The sequence below is a fragment of the Phoca vitulina genome, unplaced genomic scaffold, assembly GCF_004348235.1.
Source record: "Phoca vitulina isolate PV1807 unplaced genomic scaffold, GSC_HSeal_1.0 scaffold7, whole genome shotgun sequence".
Lineage (NCBI taxonomy): Eukaryota > Metazoa > Chordata > Mammalia > Carnivora > Phocidae > Phoca > Phoca vitulina.
The window spans coordinates 45,017,987-45,037,351 of NW_022589710.1; the positions used below are offsets into that span (position 1 = coordinate 45,017,987).

Consider the following 19,365-nt stretch of genomic DNA (forward strand, 5'->3'; position numbering starts at 1 on the left):
GGATGCGGTGCAGATCGTGAGCTGGGGAGTTTGTAAGCCCCATAGTCTGGCTTTGTGTTATCTTCGCACTCATTTCTCTTAAGTGATTCACAAGCCTTTAGCAAAAGCCCGGTTGCATGCCCCATTCTAGTCTCAGTTAGGTCGTGGGATATCAAGGAAAGGGTGTGGCGGGGTGTTGGGCCCAGGGTGGTCTAAAGAAGCAGTGCCCCCTTAAGGACAAGAGTGGTGACAACAGGGGCAAGCGAGAGCTTCACCGAGAAGGTGACTTTCTTAACCACAGTCCCCCACAGGAGAGGGTCCGTCTACTCAGCCTTGGAAGAGTTGCTTTGATTTCATCAAAGGATAACAGTTCTTGAACTTTCCTGGCACAAGAAGGGAATTTGCTATCTCTCTGGGATTGTTCCAAGGAAGTCCTGGCAAAGCAGCCACAATGGACCAGAACAGCTGTCCCTAGACTTTAGGATCGCATGGATCAGTAAAATTTTGAAACAAATGTAGGAGAACAGCATAAAGTTGCCAATTTTTTGTTTAGGTAAGTAAGAAATTCACACAGACACACACAGACACACACACCTACCAATTATTACCACCATAATTCCATGAAAGAAAAGACATTTCAATGTCAAAAAGAAACATTTGAACAAGCTTAACTTCATGGAAACCTCACCACATTGACTTTATTTTCTTCATTTCTTCATGGACCAATGAAACATTCATGACAGGCTAACACCAAGCCAAGAGGAAACCACTGAGCTACAGTGTGAGGACTTTTGGGCTCTTTTGACAAATTTGGGAGAAGAAAAAAAAAAACTTCCCGTCCCTGCTGGCTGGGATCTTCAGACCCAAGTGAAAAGTGCCCGGACAGTGCATACCTAAAATGATGTCACTCAGTTCAATGTGGTGTGCCAACATTCTGCCATCCTGAAAAGATATTTAACACTGAGGTTTTCAAAAGCAATTGGAGAGACAAGTGGGTGAGGGGCTCCATGCCTGTCACCCCATCCAAGTGCCCCTGAGCCTGGAGGCTTCACTCTACCTACTTTATAAATTGGGCTTCCAAATACTGTTTTGTTTTAAAAGGGTTTTGCTGCTAAAAGAAAGTTTAAAAACATCACTATATGGTGCATAGAATAATTATAGCTACCATCTATTGAGCACTGAGCCAGATGCTTTATTATTTTCTTATTATTTTTTATTTTTTTAGATTTTTTTATTTGAGAGAGAGAGTGAATGAGTGAGAGAGAGCATGAGCAGGGGGAGGAGCAGAGGGAGAGGGAGACTACCAGACTCCCCGCTGAGCAGGGCACCCGATGCGGGACCAGGACACTTGGGATCATGACCTAAGACAAAGGCAGACGCCTAACCAACTGAGCCACTCAGGCACCCCAAGCCAGATGCTTTAAATGCATCATCTTAACCACATTATTTTATTGAATGATACAAGTAAGTTACGGAATAACATGGATAGTATGCTTCCAGGTTTGTGTCTTAAGAAAAACTTCTCTCTCCCCCTATAGATATTTATACAGGCATAGGAAAGATCTGGAAGGATTTGTAAACCGTGGCTACCCCTGTTTTTACATTTTTGGAATTTTTTTCAGTAAAACATTTTACAGTAAACACGTATCATTTTGTAATAAAAATAAATCCTTATTTTTCACAGCAGCTCCATTTTATAGATAAGGAAACCGAGGTTCAGGAAAAGCATGGGAAATGTGTGCAAATAACTTGGATCCAAAGTGGACCATGATGGCTGACAGGGGTACAGGAATTCAGATGTAAGAAAGACCACATCATCTGAGCTGGGGCTTAAGAGAGAGGTAGGATTTTTCACAGTCCAAAATGAAGAGGAAGACATTGCAGATAAGAAAAATATTACAAGACAATGCGTGGTGGGGGGAAGCATGGGCTTTTTTCACAGGAAAAAAACACAAATGTTTCCTAAGCACATGAAAATATGCTCATTCTTTTTTTTTTTAAGATTTTATTTATTTATTTATTCATTTTATATATATATATAGAGAGAGCAAGAGACAGTGTGAGCAGGGGGAGAAGCAGAGGGGGAAGGGAGGGAGAGAGAAAGAATCTCAAGCAGACTCCCTGCTGATCACGGAGCCTGAAGCAGGGCTTGATCTCAGGACCCTGAGATCATGACCTGAGCGGAAACCAAGTGACCTGAGCAGAAACCAAGAGTCAGATGCTTAACCGACTAAGCCACCCAGGCGCCCTGAAGATATGCTCATTCTAAGAGATGTGCAAATGAAAACTACTCTGAGATAGCATTTTCAATCCATTAGATCAACAAAAATTCAAAAGTTTAATAATAGACTAATTTGGCAAGATTGTGCTGAAATAGGCACTCTCAAATGTTGCTGCAGGCACGTAAATTGATACAGCCCTTAGGAGAGCAATTGGGCAACGTCTCTCCACACTGAGTGCATCTATGCTTTGCTCCTGCAGTTCTATCTCCAAAATGATGCCGCAGATAAAGCTGCCATGTAGGCACTGCGGCCACCCTGCCCGGGTCCCCTGTGCAGCTGGTGCCCCTCCCACGGGCCGCATCTGAGTCTCGCTGGAGGCGGATGGCAACCACCTGACAAAGCCCCTCCCACACCAGTGACTGCCTGAACAAGACGTTCAAAAGCCCTGCCCCTTGCCTGAAGGGGAGACAATTCTGCAAGCTCCACCCTCAGTCAGGCCTTGGCTTGATTTCCTTGGAACCAATCCTTGCTAGGCTCTTTCCACCTTCCCATCCTGCTTCCCTCCCTTGGCAATCCCCCAATAAATCACACACCATGGGAAGCCATGTCCCAGCTCCACCTCTAGGGGAGTCTGACCTAAGACACTTGTGAATGTCCAAAATGATGGATGAACAAGATTATTCATAGCAGCACTATTTTATAATAGCAAAATATTTTGTAAAGAATAGGAACAATGTAAGTGTCCTTCAGTAGGAGATTGGTTAAACAAACTAGGATATATCCATAGGATGGGGTCATATGCCCTGGAAACAGAAAGCAGCTTCTTACATCTATAGGAAAGCTCTCCAAGACATACTGAAAAGTGGATAAACAGCCCCGATCTGGTCCACTGACTGTTTTTATACGGATGGTGAACTAACAATGGTTTTTTTAATATATTTAAACAGTTGAAAAAGGTCAAAAGAAGAATATATTTCATGACATGAGAAAGTGATATGAAATTCAAGTTTAAGTTTCCATAAATAAAGTTGAGTTGGGACAGAGTGACGCTCACTGTCTGTGAGCTACTTTTGCTCTAAATGGCAGAGCTGAGTAGTTGTAGAACCATATGTCATACAAAGCCTAAAATATTTACTATCTGGCTTTTTATGGAAAAGTTTGCTGACTCCTGGTGTGGGGTATGTAAACTTTTGTGTAAACGTAGAGAAAATAAGCATATGTGTTGCATTTATTTTCATCTTTAAAAAGCAACCTAGGAAGGCTACCTTGGAAATTAATAACAGTGGTTACCTATGTACGTGGGGTGGCAGGGAGCAGGGAGGGGGCAGACGGGGAATAAACTTGTGCCACCATTTAATGAATGCTCGCTCTGCACCAGGCTCCATGCCTATAATGCACATTGCCCACATCATCTCACATAGGTCTCTCCGTAATTCTAAGAGTTACTCATTATCCCATTTCACAGTCTAGAAAACAGAGAGTAGCAAGTTTCTATCCCTTCCTAAAGGTTACAGAACTCCCAAGGGCAGAAGCCAGGTTACCAAACCAGGTTAAGTTCATCCTAGAGCTACCCCACCATTTGTTATTGCCGTATCACCATTTTACAGATGAGGACACTGAGATTTTGGGGGATTGAAGAAGAATAGGTTCCAGTCCAAATGGTGGACAGTGTGAAGTATCAGAGAGGTGTCTGCGCTGTATTGAATGGGTGAGGAAGAGTCTCTGGAGAAGCCCACCTTCTTTCACTCATTCAAGAAGCACTTACTGAATGCCTGCCACATGCCAGGCCCTGAGGTCCAAGGATGGCAAAGACCCTCTGCCTCTCTCTTCTCCCGTGGAGCCTGGGCAAAGTGTCCAGCACTCCAGCGAAGGTGTGGGGGCACAGGGGGGGGCTGCATATTAGCCTTGAGATGTTCATGGTCTTCAAGCAGGTCTAGGACATAATGAGATAGGCCTTTTCAAATGATTATTACTCTGGTGAAAGATGACCTAGGTGTAGATGGACCAGAGAGGGGCAGGCTGGAGGCCAGCTGGAAGGCTTTGGCTGTGGTCTAGGCTAGCAGGGACCAAGGATGGGACCAGGAAGAAAGTCTGGATTCAAGGGATAGTAAAGTCATGGAGAATTCCCAGTCGTGGCTTAGACCAATGGTGGAGGGAGCTCCAGGGGCCAAGATCTCAAGTGGGAGATCCAAGAAGTGGCTCTGTCTGGGACACGAGTGTTGGATGCCTCAAGATGGATCTCGACATGGAAGCACCCAGGGGCAGCGCTCAGGAGAGAGACAGGGCACGGTCGGGAGCGTTGTAAGGATAGAGCTGGTGGTCACGGAGGAGTTAGGAGGGAGGGATGACAGCACTCAGGGAGAGCATGCACAACAAACCCCGCTTCAGAGCTCCCTGCTGGACTGAGGCGTTAACTCTGCTAACACTTCCCGATCTCAGGAGGGAAAATGTGTTAATGAACAGGCTGCTCTGAGTTCTAAGTTTTGTTCCCATAAATTCGTCTCCAGCCTTTGACACTTGCTACCCCTTGTCGGCTAGCACACGATAAAACAAACGAATAAGCAGTAAATGCATATTAATGGAAAATGTGGCAGTGGCCCATCACACTTCACTTGACAGCATGTTCTTCTCACGGATACGTGTGTGTGCCTAGAGCTGGGTTTTATTTTGAACACCCAGACGATCATCATAGTTTCTGCTAATGAAACTGTTCTCAGCTCTAATCATGGGATTAATTACATTGATGGCATTCCTTATGACTCCCAGGCGCCCTGGCACCTAAACCCTCTGAGAAATAGAGGAGTGAAGAGAGAGTAAGCAAGGGTGGAGGAGGGGCCTGGGGAGCACCAAGGCCTGAGGGCAGACAGAGGAAGAGGCTGTGAGGGTGTCAGAGAGGGAGCAGCCGGACAGGTAGGAGGGGGACAGGGAGCCAGGAGGGCCCTCCAGAATGCCGTCTCCGCTTCTGGCCCTCCTGTGACTGCAGGCCTCGCTAGGGGCAGGTGCCCAGGCCCCAGCGCCTCCCAGGTGGCTCAGTCTCCCCTGAGGATGTGGGTGCTGGCAAGGCAAGGGAAACCCTCACAGAGCTCTCTCTCTGCTCCTTCTCTCCTCAGGCCTAGGCCAGGGTCAGCCGGCCCTTGTGCTAAAACCCTCAGGGCCCCACTGTAGTGTCGCCAGACCTCCTGCTCTGGGTCCTGCCACAAACCTGCCCTGCCTCAGCCGAGGGCAAGGGGGCACCCGGCCAGGGTGGATCAAGAGGAGGGGACACCGTGGACGTGGGACAGGACCCAGGAGCCCGCTGGTCTAGGAGAAGAACAGCTTGGGGGCTGGGCAGGTGAGAGGCAGGCTGGCTACAACTTAGCAGCTATCACTCTCCAGCGTCTGGGCACCACACGTGCCGGGTTGGTGGGTTCTTTGGTGACGCTGTGAGGAGGGGAGGGCTTGAGCAATAATGATGACTATGTATTGTGTGCTAATTCTGCGTTGTATATATTTTTTATTTTTTATAGATTTTTATTTATGTGAAAGAGAGAGCGAGAGTGAGAGAGAGAGAGCACAAGCAGGGGGGAGGAACGGCAGGCAGAGAGAGAAGCAGACTCCCCGCTGAGTGGGGAGCCTGATGCGGGACTCGATCCCAGGACCCTGGGATCATGACCTGAGCCAAAGGCAGATGCTCAACTGACTGAGCCACCCAGGCGCCCTGTGCTGTGTATTCATTGTTACATTTGCATTATATTATCTGATCTTCACAACCACCTTAGGGGCTAGGTATTGTTATTAGCCCCATGTTTCAGAAAAGGAAACTGAGGCACAGAGAGGTTAAGGAACTTGTCCAAGATCATTCATCTAGAGTCACTCTGTCCATCAGAACTTTCTGTGGGGATAGAAATGCTCTATAGTCTGCGCTATTCAATATGCTAACTACCAACCACTTGTGGCTTTTGAACCCTTGGAAACGTGGCTAGTGTGGCTGAGTTTTACGTTAAATCAAATTTAAATAGCCCCATAGGGCTGCTGATTACCATATTGGACGGTGCAGTATAAAAAATGGAGGAGTCAGCATTGGAATCCCAAAAGTCTATCTGGCCTGTAACTATGTGGATAGAGGTTCCCCTGGCTGCCCTCATTGTGTTCTCTGTCCCTTGAAGGCTTCGCTCTTACCCCAGGCACTAGGGTCCCCCTACTGTCTTGCCTGGGGGAATCAGCCCCCTCCTAAACCCTGCTCTCCTGCCCCCAGACTGCAGTATCTGGCATCAGATGTGAGGAGGGCTGTGGCAGGGAAGAGCCTGGATTTGCAGAGGACAGACCGAGGCCCATGCCACAGGGGAGCAGGTTTCAGCAGAGTGTGAAGAACGACGTTTTTGACCAGCGACAGGGTGACCCCTGAAGAGGCAGGAGCTTTGTGTGCCTGGGATAGTGGAGCTTTTCCTGAGTGCCAGAGAGGAAGCTGTAGGCCTCTGGGCTCACGGCAAGCTCCGGGGGTTGGTGCCCGGGGGCCCCAGCCCCCGCCCTCTGCCTGGCACACTGATGTGGTCTCATCAGCACCGGCACCCTCACTCCCCGGTGCCCTCCTGAAATGTCTGAGAACTGGCTGTCCTGAGACCTCTTCTGTCGCTCACCCTGTTTTGCCCACCCTGCTGTGTCCAATCCCTGGGACCTCAGTGGTCAGCCGGAGTCCCCAGTCCAGCCCCACCTCAGCCACCTGTGAGTCACATCCTCCTGCTCTGAGGTCTGAGTCTTTCTGTGCCCACACCCAGGTCTGAGACTTGGGGACGTGCGACACAGACCCCAGGGGAAGCCTCTGCCGGGTTGGGGGGGGGGGGGAAGGGGGCGGGGGCCTGGGCGGGGGGGGGGGGGGGGGGGGTTCTGTCCTGCCTAGTCTCTGCCTGCTCTGCTCTCCCAGCCGGCTCAGGGGGAAACACAGCACCCCTGTTTCCTTGCAGGTAAATAAGAGGCAGAGGTTGGTGGGAGTTGTGCACGTCCAGGGGAATGTCTGTGGGGCACAAGCCCGGCCTGGGGCCTGATCCCCGCCTCTAGAGCAGCCCTGAAGTAGTAGTTGCTGCCTCAGTCTCCCAAGGGCCCAGAGACCCCGCTAGGCCTCCTCACTGTCCTCCGCCCTCTGGACCCCCCCATGACCTCATGTTGACAAACCCTTTTCCACTGAGCAGCCTGCCTTGTAGGCTGTCAGGCTGCCAAGCCCTGACCCCTTGAGACTCTGCATTGCCTTTTTTTCTCTCCTGGCTGGGCGAGGGAGCAGAGCAGGGGAGCCGGAACGGGCTGCCCAGGGCCCCGGAAATGCCCCTCACTTTCTACCCAGTTTGCCCAAGTGTCAAACTGCTAGGGTCATCGCCCTCTCCCTCCCAGCTGAGGAGAGGGCCCCTCCAAGAGTTCCTCCGTCTCCCTTTGGCCCAGTAGACCACCCAAAGTGCTGCAACTTGGCCAGGAACACAGATCCCCCCAGAGAGGAAGGCAAGGGATCAAGTCTTACATTCTCTTTATATTCTTCATGGAGTCATCACAGTGCTGGGCACACAGCTACTGTGCCCAGATAGGTACCACATGAACTTTCAACTTCTCAGTGGCCTCTCCTGGCCCTCTCTCCCCACTGGAGCTCTCTCTCCAGCCCTGGCTGGGCCCCGTCCCATAGCAGCTGGTGCCAGCAGGCAGTCGGAAACCTTTGGCTCCAACCTCCCCCCGGAAGACTTGTCAGCTCATGGGGCACCCGGATGTCACGAATTCATCATTCACCTACTTCCAAGGTGCATTTACGAGCATTTTATAAGGAGCACAGTCCCACGTGGGCACTGTGGGAAAGACATCTTGCTCCCTCCAAGCAAGGAGGCAGAGGGTGGGGAAGGGCCCACACTTGGTGCCTTTGTGTGAACTAGAAAAGGGGCCCCTCTGGGTATCCAGTTTACAGAAGCGGCCCCATTTCCTTCACAGTGGCAGCGCTGGCTGAGAACATAGGCTAGGTTTTAGCCGCATTCGTACCCTGACCAATATCTTTGTGCAGGGCACAACACACAAAGCCATGCCCAGCAGCCCTGGGACAAGACCCTGAACATGGGTGATTCATAACCATCCAAGAGCAGAAAAGCAACAGGTGCCAAGAGTCTCACAGCTGGATGCACGGGGAAGGCTTTCCAGTGGTTGTGCGATATGAGCTGGAGATAGGGATCAGGAGGGCAGGGTCCACCCAAGGCAGAGAGAACCCTGAGCACACGGAGACACATTAGGGCATGTGCTATTGGTATTTAAGGAGAAGAAGCCTTGTCTGGTTAAAGATAAAAGATAAGGGGCCAAAGATGACAGAAAATAAGAGCACATAGCTCCATAGCACCTCACACATCCAGGCATGGTTCTTCGCACTTTCCATACATTAACTAATTTAACCATCTTTAAAAGTAGGAAGTAGGTATTATTATTATCCCCATTTTACTGATGAGGCACAGAGAAGCTAGGTAACTAGTCTAAGGTCACACAGCAATGACTAACAGAGCTGGGAATCAAACACAGATAACCTATAGATATTCTATAGAATATCTATAGCCTACAGATATATAGATATATCCAGAGCCTGTACTCTAAACCTCTACACTATCATGGCAGCTTGAGAACTATGTTTTAGGACTGAGCTGTAGAGCCAAGGGTCCCGGCCTTATCCTGTGTATCTCATGTGCAAAGCTTATCATGCCCCTCATGCTCTCCCTACAGTGGTGTGCATGGCAGGTGCTCTGGGAGATCAGAGGAGGAGGAGGGGCTCGAGATGAAGCAGGGGAAGGAAAGAGCTTTAGGCTGAGAGGATTGAGCTAGGACCATCTCCCACAGCCACAAAGAGCCTGGTGTATGGGCATTTCACCACCATCAAACTGGCACGAGATGCCCACCTCCTGAACCCCTGATTTCCCAGCTCATGGTCTTTGGGACCCCTTTATGCTCCATAACACACCCTCCCATGCACAGAGCTTAGCAGGCCTGGCTTATCAGACAGCAAACACAGGCCTGTGATGTCAGATGAGTTTATCCCACTTTTGGACCTGCCCAGAGAGGCTCACTGAGGTGGCGGGGTGGGGAGCCCGGGTCAAGGATATACTCCTCAGGGGCAGGCCAAAGTCCTGGCAGCCTGCAGCCAGCCTGCTCTTCCAGGGGCTGAAACTCGACCCCAGGACCATAAACAAAAGGAGATTTCTATGAGAACAAGGACCCCAACCTGAGGAGTCTTCAGCATCGTTGCAGCCCAAATCTACCAACTGATTATGTGCCAGACATCTACTATAGGCATTTCATTTTTTAAAAAATTTTTGCTAGACTCTTTATGTTTGATACCTCACGTGATTAGCACAACAACCCTATGATGTAGGAACGACCACCCCCCATTTTAGAGAAGAGAAAACTGAAGCACACAGAGGTTATCACTCTGGCCAGGATCAGCACCAGCAGGGAAGTGCTGGGGTGGGTTCTCAAGGCCTGAGCTCCGCTTGCCTTCGATGGATGATATTCCCCACCCTGCTGCTCACCCTTGCCCATAACAAGAAACCTCACTAGGGCCAGAAACACCTTCACGTGGTCTGGGCAATCTCTCAGAGTCTCTAGGTATTGCTGCTGCTTTTCTGATGTAAACAAAAGGCCCAGGTAACCCCAGAGTCCAGGGACAGATAAAAGTGGGTGCCATTCATAGAACGTGTCAAAGGTGCCAGATGCATTTGGATATTTTAGTAAATTCTCCTGACACTTCTATAAGGAAGGGACGGACATCCTCATCTTACAGATGAGAACACTGAGGCTTGTCGGGTTAAATCACTTGCTCATGGCAGGCATAGTTGTTAAGTGGTAGGGCTGAGATTCAGACCCAGGCTTATCTAACTGTAAGATATCAATAGTTTCACAATCCCTCCCTCACACACCACTGCCTGCTCCAGGGGCTCTGATCTTGACCCCCCAAAAGAAAGAAATGTGGGATGGGGGGCGCCTGGGTGCCTCAGTCATTAAGCGTCTGCCTTCGGCTCAGGTCATGATCCCAGGGTCCTGGGATCGAGCCCCGCATCGGGCTCCCTGCTTGGCGGGAAGCCTCCTTCTCCCTCTCCCACTCCCCCTGCTTGTGTTCCCTCTCTAGCTGTCTCTATCTCTGTCAAATAAATAAATAAAATCTTTAAAAAAAAAAAAGAAAGAAAGAAATGTGGGATGAATGATTCTCAAGGGCACGACCTGTCTGAGGTCCCCCTGCAGTACCCGAGTCCTTGAGAGGCAAGCCCCACCCTCCTCTGGGTGCACATGTGGGTGGACATGTTCGGTAATAGTCAGGGGCTGAGGCTAAGCAGGGCTAGAAGCAGACATGTGGTAGCTCCAGAGGATTTGATTTGCAATCTTCATTTTGCAAGGAATGGGGATTTTTCTTTTCAAAAAGCACTGGACTTCCTTGAATTTTAGACCTTTCACAAATATTTTCTTAGGAGAAAAAAGAACAAAAAACCCCCACAAAATGCCTGTTGCAGCTACTCACTTCCACAATGAATCACGGACACAAAACCACAGCTATGTGGCTAACAAAGCAACTATGTGTTTTCGCATTTTGTTATTGGAAATCATCTAGCAATCTTCACGATGTCATCTGCAGACAGACAGACGCGCATACGCACCCCTCTGGGTCCTAAGCAGCCAATCTTACAACTGTGGTTATCGGATGACTTTGCATTTAATTCATTTGTCCTTTCTAATCTTTTTCTGGGAAATTATCTGGCAAGCCTTAAACCCTCCTCCATAGCCCTCTCCAGAGGTGGTGTGTGTGTGTGTGTGTGTGTGTGTGTGTGTGCGTGTGCGCATGGGCACGTGTGCACACACACACACATACACGCTAATGATCAGGAGAGGAGTGCTGAGACACTGATTCAGTTAGTTCCACGAGTGGAAACAAGTATACATTTGAGCCCCTGTTTTACTAGTGTTATCATGGTGCCACTTTACTTTGGTAAAGCGATTTTCACTTGGGAAGCTTACAGTGCCTTTTCTGACAGCGGCAAATTCATTAACTGATGGCAGATTTAAAGATCGCATAACTGGAGAAACTACGGGACCCATAAATCAGAAACTTCCTCTGCGTCCCAGACAAGGGGTGAAACCTGATATACGTATATTTAAAAACCTTGAGCTCAAAAGGAGAATTCACAAAGCCTGAAAAAAATCTCCATTATAATTTCTTAGGCATGTTCTTTCATACAGCTTTCCCAGCCACGCCACATGCGCGTGCGCACACACACGCACACACACGCGCGCACACACACATCCCTCCCCGGAGGGTGACATTCACTGAGTAGCCTCAGTTCTGTACAAAGCCACCGGATGGGACAAACCATCCCTTGGGGCATCTGAAAAACAGCACTGACTGTCTTTCCAGCCCCTTCTTGCTTCATCACTCCCTAACCTTTTCCTTTCAAACAAAAATCCTAGAGGACTTCGGTCAGCTAAATGCTATGAGTCCGGCCACAAGCTTGAAATGTTTGTTGTTACTATTTTTTAAGCTGGATGCTGGGAACTGCATGCATTCTGTTTTAATGATCCCAACAAGCTGCCTTTGTTCCCCACACGGGGCTGTGCAGAAGCTACTCCAGGCTCTTGCTGGTTTTCTCTAATTTTCTGCAAAGACACTAGATGCCTTGCCCGGCCCCATCCCTGTGGCTCCCTCACCAGGCTTGCTGCTCTGCACCGGCCTGAGCTCACCTGCTCTACAGACTGTTTAGCAAAATGGCTGCTGGCGAGGGTTCCAGAGTCTTGAGTAGAGCTGGGCTGGAATGGCCCTTCCCTGCAGTGCCACTGTGAGGACTCGTTAATGTTCTGGAGATCTTCCACTTGCTCCTCTAGACCTTTCTCCACCCCACTCTGGGCCCTGGGGGGCTCCTTTGCCCTCTGCCTTCCAGTCCTGTTCAGCCCAGCAAGAGGGCAGGAGAGGGAGTGGAGGTATTGATCCTCCCAACTCCCTCCTGACAGGCAAGGTGGGGCAGGGGATGGGCAGTAGCATGGCCAACAGAGGCTTTCTCCTGTGGCTGTAGCTGCTCTGGTTCCAGTAACCACTGGCACCCTGCCCCTCTAACCCTGTCCGTGCCTTTGCAAATAGACCCTTTATCAAACTGTTCCCGCTGCACGTGCCATCTGTTTCCTCCTGGAACTCTGATTGATACAGATAAGGAAGAGTATCAGCTCTTGAGGATTGAGCACTTAGCCATGTGACTCAGCACTTTATCTACTTTTATTTTATTGTGTTTATTGTGTTATTCTCAACACAACCCTGTGTGGCCAGTATTAGCATCATCCTTTTACACTGAGACTCAGGGAGGTGAGGAAACACACAGCATCACACGGCTGTGAGCAACAGAATCGGATGAAACAGAGGTCTGGCTTGTGGCCCATGCTCGTAACCACTACGTCATATGGTCCCCATTCTTAGGTGGTGCCTGTTGAGTGCTCTGCACAGGAGGGCCAGCCGACTCAATAAGGTTCCATAAATGGTAGGTTAAAATAACAACCATACCACACACACACACACACACACACAACCCAGTCCTAAATTCTACTCTAGCATAACTTTAACCCAACCCTAGCCACAACACTAAGGTTAAAATCTCACTGTAATACTACACTAAAGTTATCCTCTCTTCTTTCCCTCACCACCACCCTCTTGTGAAATAGAGTATCACCCCAACCACAACCCTAGTCCCACCCAATCCTCACCTAACATTCACCACTGTAACCACAATTCTAGGCACCCCATCGGGGCGGGCCTAGGGTCAGGGCAGTGGTGAGCACTGGGAGGTCTCCGGGACCCCTCTGCTCCTTGGTGATTGTCCCCATCCCATCGGCAGGTGCAGCCCTGCCACCTCATTTATACTCCGCCAATCAGACTCAACGTGATTGGCCAGAAGACATTTGTGTAACATCTCTTTCGCACATGTCACTGAGCTGGAGATGCCCTCAGTGGCGGTGAGGAAGAGGGAGGGCTGGAAGAGAAAGAATGTCTGTAGCTTTCTCCATCATTGTGCTGCAGGCTGTTGGCAGATGGGAAGTGAGCAGCTCACATCTCAGGGACCTGTCGAGGGCCAGGGCCAGGGCGTGGCTGGGAGGGAGCCGCCCTCTGTAATTGCACCCAGGGAGGTTCTGATAACCGTCAGTTCTGGGAGAATCCTGGAAAAGTGAGTCATGCAGCCTTCATCAGAGATTTTGGGGCTGCCTCAGGCCAGATGCTCACCTTCAAGCTTAACTAGGAGAGAAAGGAAGGCAAGAGAAAGTGTGCAAGCAGCAGACACCATTTCCCTGGAACCTGCCCACTTGTCCTATGTGGGGAGCAGGAGAGGTATTAGAAGGTGCTGGGCTTCCTTCTTCCCTGAGCACTCAGAGGCCTGAGCTTGGCATCTTCACCGACTCAGAGGTGTCCGCACTGGGCTGAATGCTCCTTCTTCACCATCTCTGGCAGGACCATGAGGCCTAGAGGCAAAACACAGCCAGAATGCATGCCTCAGGCCGCATTTGCGCAGAGCCTATGTCTTTTTGTTATTCACACATGGCTAGCCAAGACCCTGCCCAGGCCCTGAGCTCTGTGGGTCTCAGGTACATGTGTGGGTTGAGGAGGTACATATTAACATTCTTCAAAGCCTCAGAGGTCCACCCCCCACCAACACCACTACCATTTCAGAGAACTCTAGAAGGGACCTCAGCAGCCACACCCAGCTACAAAGGACTGCTTTGAAGCAACATGCTTTGTGGGGGACATGGGAAATATCTCCCTCCTGAGAAGAAGCCAAGTCCAGGGTCACTACATACAGCTGCACAGGCTGTGCACTGCACAATTCTTGGAGTACCTATCATAGAGACTGTAATGTGATGGCCATCTCCTGTTGTATCCAGTGACTAAGAAGTCCAGCACAGAATGTCTCCTTCCTCTCCCTGGTGGGAATGGAGTGCTTCAGACCTAGCCAATTCCTCCAAGCAGTCTCCTGGGCAGTGCTGAGGGACCCTCCACAAACCTTCATTGGGCCCATCTACACTTGTAGAACCCCTTGCGAGCAGCAGGGAGAGGGGCGTAGGCAGGAAAGGAAGCGCTTGGCTGAGACGCAGATTTTTTTCTACTCTCCTCAAAAAGCAGCAGCAGGGCTTCTGGGGTTTCAGACTTGGGAAAATAAAACCCTCTCCATTTGTTCTGGCTGGAGGCCCACAAGCGAGCATCTCCCTCTGACTACTCTCCTCCAAGCCCTCCCTCTTCCAAACCCACAAGCCCAAGGAAGGGGGTTCATGGGGCTCTTTTCAGGCCCCGGAGACAGAAGAAACTAGAAGGGGACCCCCTTCACAGCTGCCACAGTCCTGTACCAGACCCCTGGCACTCCTCAGGGTCTGCTAAGTCTGGCTCTGCCCCATTCTAATCACCGTTAGGGGAGAAGTATTGCCCTAGGCCTGCCCTGGCTCCAGAGCCCCCAGGCCCAGAGGCATAGAGTGGGCAGATACCCACCTGCTGGGAGGATTGGAAGATCCCCTTCCTGATCTGTGTCATTCTAGGGGATGGGCTGAGTGTCAGCTCAGAAAGGAAGGGACCAAAGACCATCTTTTTTTGCTCCAGGAAGCCACAGGGAATGCACTGCGATAGGGATGGTCATTCAGTAGATAATTATTTATTGAGTGCTTACTATATACCAGGCACTGTTCTAGGAGATTGGGATATATCAGTGCACAAAGCAAGATCCCTGTCCTTGAGAAGCTCACATTGTAGCTGGGGGAAAACAGATGATAAATACTGAACATGACAAATTAAGTTAATTATATGTTATGTTAGAAAACAGAAAGTAAAAAGTACTGTGAAAATAAAAAGTGAACAAGATGAGGGGGATTCTCAATTGGGGGGTTACAATATTAAGTAATAGAGAGATAGGAGACATCTCCCTCCTGGGAAGGAACCAGGTCCAGGATCACCACATACAGTTGCACAGGCTGTGCACTGCACAACTGTTGGGGTACCCATTGTAGACGCTATGATCTGCACCGTGAAGTACATCCCCTGGTTTGTGTCCAGTGGCTAAGGTCAACCCTAAGGCTAAAACCTTTAAAAGGTGGTCAGAGAGGGCCTCAATGAGGAGCTTCTCCTGAAAGTCACCCATACACAAATAGGAGGCATAAGCAAATACCCCAGCCCACTGTCAAGACTGTTAACTAACAACACTAACCAGCACTTCCAATAAACATTACAGTTCACAAAGCAATCTTTTGTCCACAATGTTTTTGTTAATCCTCACAACATACCGGTGAGGAAAGAATTTTCTTTCCTATTTTATAGATAGAGACATGAAGTCTTCGTGAAGTTAAGTGGCTAGCCCAAAGCCACAAAGCTACTTAGTGTCCCAGCTTGGAAGCAAAACTGGGTCTCCTGATTCTTTCAAAATAGTGTATTCAAGGTCCTAAGGGTTGGGGAACTCCAGAAAAACCCCAGGGGGCAAGCTTGGGGCTCAGAGTTACAAAAACAAATCAGAAAAAAATAAGGCTAAAAAAAAAAAAAAGAGAGAGAGAGAGAGAGAAGGAAAGAAAAGAAGGCACTCCATCCCCAGAGATCTCAAACGCTTGCCTCAGCCTGGACTGAAGTTGCCCTGGCAGGGAGGCGCCACTTCATGGCCACGAGGAAGGGGTGACACAGAATGAAAGACGCAGGCTGCTAACCCCACAGAGGCCTCGCCAAGGAGGACTTGAGGTCAGATTGTCAGGGACAGTGAAGGTCTGTCCTGGTGAAGGCATCATGTGTCCTTGTCACGACCTTGGAAATGGGTAAAAGGGGAGTAAGCACACATCACCATCTGGGATGGAAAATGGCCAAGCCGGAGGGCAGAATCTGAGACCATTAACTCGAAGACCCACTCTATGTCTCTGATTTACAAACGTGGAAACTGAGACCCCAGGAGGCAAAGGATTCTAGCCTTGTAGCATGAGTCAGGCCCTCATCATGTCCCAGGGGAATTGGAGAATTGTCTTGGGTCCAAGGTGCCTTGAATGAGGAGAGAGGATAAACAGAGCATCACATCGCCCAAGGGAGCCAGCGGAGGGCATGTGGCAGCACGTGGACGCCCAGAGCAGAGGAGGGGAGTGGCGGGGAGGTGCCTGGAGCAGAACCCAGGCTCTGAGGACCCTGGCAAGCCTTCAAACTGGCCTGAGTCAGCATCTCCCGGGTTCCCAGAATAGACCCATAACCCAGCTGCCAACCTTTGTCTTGCCTCAGTTTCCCTATCTGTAAGTCCAGATGGTGGGGTGGAGAAAAACCCATCCTGGCAAACACGGTAGCTCACACTGAGTTGTCAGAGGCATGAGGAATAGACAGGTGGGGTCAGAGATTTTGCATTTAGTGGACCTCCTGTGCGCCAGACACCCCCTGACCCCTCCACATATGGTATTTCAATGAATTCTCTCAAGCACCCTATGAGAAGGACATTAGTTTTCCCATTTCAGAGCCAAAGAAACTGAATTTCAGTGAGGTGAAGTGAATGGCATGACTAGTTTGAGAGGCACCGGGGTTTTAATCCTGCCTGGCTCCAAAACCCAACACTCTCCCCTAAGACACACGCTGGCTGCTTCCTCGCACCTTCTCGTTCCTTCTGTTGCTCCAGGTACCTCGTTTCTGGTTCTGGGTCATCGATCTCCTCTTCGCCATTTTGTCAGGCAGCAGCTGCTGCCTTCGCCCCCAGGAGAGGGGCCTGGGTCTCCCCTGCTGTGGCTCCTGGTGCAGTGATCTACTTGGGAAGTCACCCCGCTCCCCAAGCCTGGCAGAGACCACTCCTTGGGAGTTGAGACCCCGTCCCCACCAGAGGAGGCCCAGGCAACCTGCGGGCTCACTCTCAGCAACTGGAGGTTAAAGGTCACAGGTCAGGAAGTGCAAAGATGGCGGAGGTGGAGAGGTGGGGGCTGAACAAGTCTGGGGTCCTGCCCTGAGGTGGCGAGGCCCACGACCACCCACATGCAGCCACCCGTCCTCAGTGGCCCGGTGCTCACCACTGAGGCTGGACCCTCAGCAGGAGCTGAGCTAGTACCTGCCCCACTTCCTTCTCCCGCAGACAGAAGCCCGGAGAGGTTTGGCACAGGTCCGCATCTCAGGCCGGGCTGGGGGACTGCGGACAAGAGACCTCACCTCTCTGAGCTTTGTCAACAGAACGGGAACACTGGGAACCGTGGCCCAGAGCTGTGAGAGGTCAATGAGATAACTGGGTGGAGAGCCAAGCCTGTCACTTAGCACACATTCACCTAACTCCAGTCGGGGCCGGTTGTGTTCAGGTGCAGGAGCTACAGCAGCAAGAAAGCAGATAAAAACCCCTGTCCTGGGGCGCCTGGGTGGCTCAGTCTGTTAAGCGTCTGCCTTCGGCTCAGGTCATGGTCCCAGGGTCCTGGGATCGAGCCCCTCATCGGGGCTCCCTGCTGAGCAGGAAGTCTGCTTCTTCCTCTGCTCTCTCTCACTCTCTCTCTCTCAAATAAATAAAATCTTTAAAAAACCCAAAAAAACCCTGTCCTCCTGGACCTGACCTTTCACTGGAGTAAGAAAAACGATAAATCAAATAAATAAGTAAAACACAGAAGACGCTAGTGCAACGGAGAAAAATTGCTGGGGGTGGGGTAGGGAGTGTTTGGGAGTGTGCAGTTTTAAATCAGGTGAACAGAGCCCCCCACCCCCACCCCGCTAAGAAGAAAAGACCTGAAGGGGGAGGAAGCAAGCCATGTGAGTATCTAGAAACGGTGTTTGATGTAGGTTGTATTGTGTCTCCCCCAAAAATGTGTTGAAGTCCTAACTCTCAACCTGTAATTTGGGGCCTTATTTGGATATAGGGTCTGTGCAGATGTAATCAGTTAGGTTTAGATGAGATTATACTGGATTAGGGTGGGCCTTAAAGTCGTGCACGCACACGTGTGCACACACACACAGCAGGCCATGTGACAATGGAGGCAGAGATTAGTGTGATGCAGCTACAAGCCAAGGGACACCAAGGATTGATGGGAGCCATCAGCTGCTAGGAGAGAGGCATGAAACAGATTCTCTCGCAGAAGGAACAACCCGATTGACACCTTGATTTTGGACTTCCGTCCTCCTGCACTGTGAGAGAATACATTTCTGTTGTTTTAAGCCACTCAGTCTGTGGTCATTTGTTATGGCTATCCTAGGAAATACTAACACAGTATTCTAAGGAGGGGGGCTAAGCAAGTGCAAAGGCCCTGAGGTGGGAGCATCTCTGGCACATTTGAGGAAAAACCAGTTGGCCAGCACGGCAGAAGCAGAGTGAATGGGGAGAACGAATGGTGAAAGCTGACATCAGAGATGTCAGAAAGGTTTTGGGGGCCAGATCATGGAGGGCTGTCCTATGACAAGACCCTGACAAGGGGAGCTGTTACACTTCAAATGGGGGGATCCCAGCTGGAATGGGCTGCAGTGGGTGGGTTTGGTTGGCCCCCATGATCTTTGTCCCCTGGTGTTACACCTTTGAATATGTTACATTAAATGGCAAAAGGAATGAAACTCCTATAACACTGTATGTTAACTACACTGGAATTAAAATTTAAAAAATAAATGGCAAAGGGCAATTAAGGTAGCAGGTGGAACTAAGGTTGCCCATCAGCTGACAAAAGAGGGAGTGTGTCCTGGAGTGTCATCACATGGGGGGGGCTATGTCATCTGTCATCAGATAGGCCCTTAAAAGTGGAAGAAGAAGGCAGAAGAGTCAGTGAGAGATTCAGCCAAAGAAGGAAGCAGAGGGGAGATTCAAAACGTGAAGAGTTCACGTGCCATTGCTGGCTTGGAAGATAGGAAAGTGGCCACAAGCCAAAGAGCAGAGGGGGTTTCTAGGTGCTAGGAACAGCCCTCAAGTGACAGATCACAAGAAACGGAGACCTTGGTCCTACAACTGCAAGGAACTGAATTCTGCCACCAACCTGAATGAGCAAGGAAACCGATTCACCCCAAGAGCCTCCAGGAACTGAGCCCTGCTGACACCTTGACTCTGACCTGGTGAGACCCTCGGCAGATGTTTGAGCCGTAGAGCTGAAGGATAACACATCTGCATTGGGTTAAGTGGCTCGTTTGTGGCAATTCGCTATGGCAGCCACAGGAAACTAACACAGTGGATGAAGATGTGGGGTGTGTGGAGACAAGGAGATCCAGGAGAGAGAG

General features: G+C 50.1%; 1 protein-coding gene across 1 annotated transcript in view; it reads right to left on the bottom strand.

Moving 5' to 3' along the window:
* LTBP2 (latent transforming growth factor beta binding protein 2) overlaps positions 1 to 19,365 on the bottom strand; it is a 101,150-nt gene that overhangs the window by 55,312 nt on the left and 26,473 nt on the right. Inside the window, exon 4 of the mRNA XM_032405576.1 lies at positions 17,309 to 17,335. Within this exon, the coding sequence (XP_032261467.1) occupies positions 17,309 to 17,335 (27 nt within the window). The remainder of the gene's footprint in view (positions 1 to 17,308; positions 17,336 to 19,365) is intronic.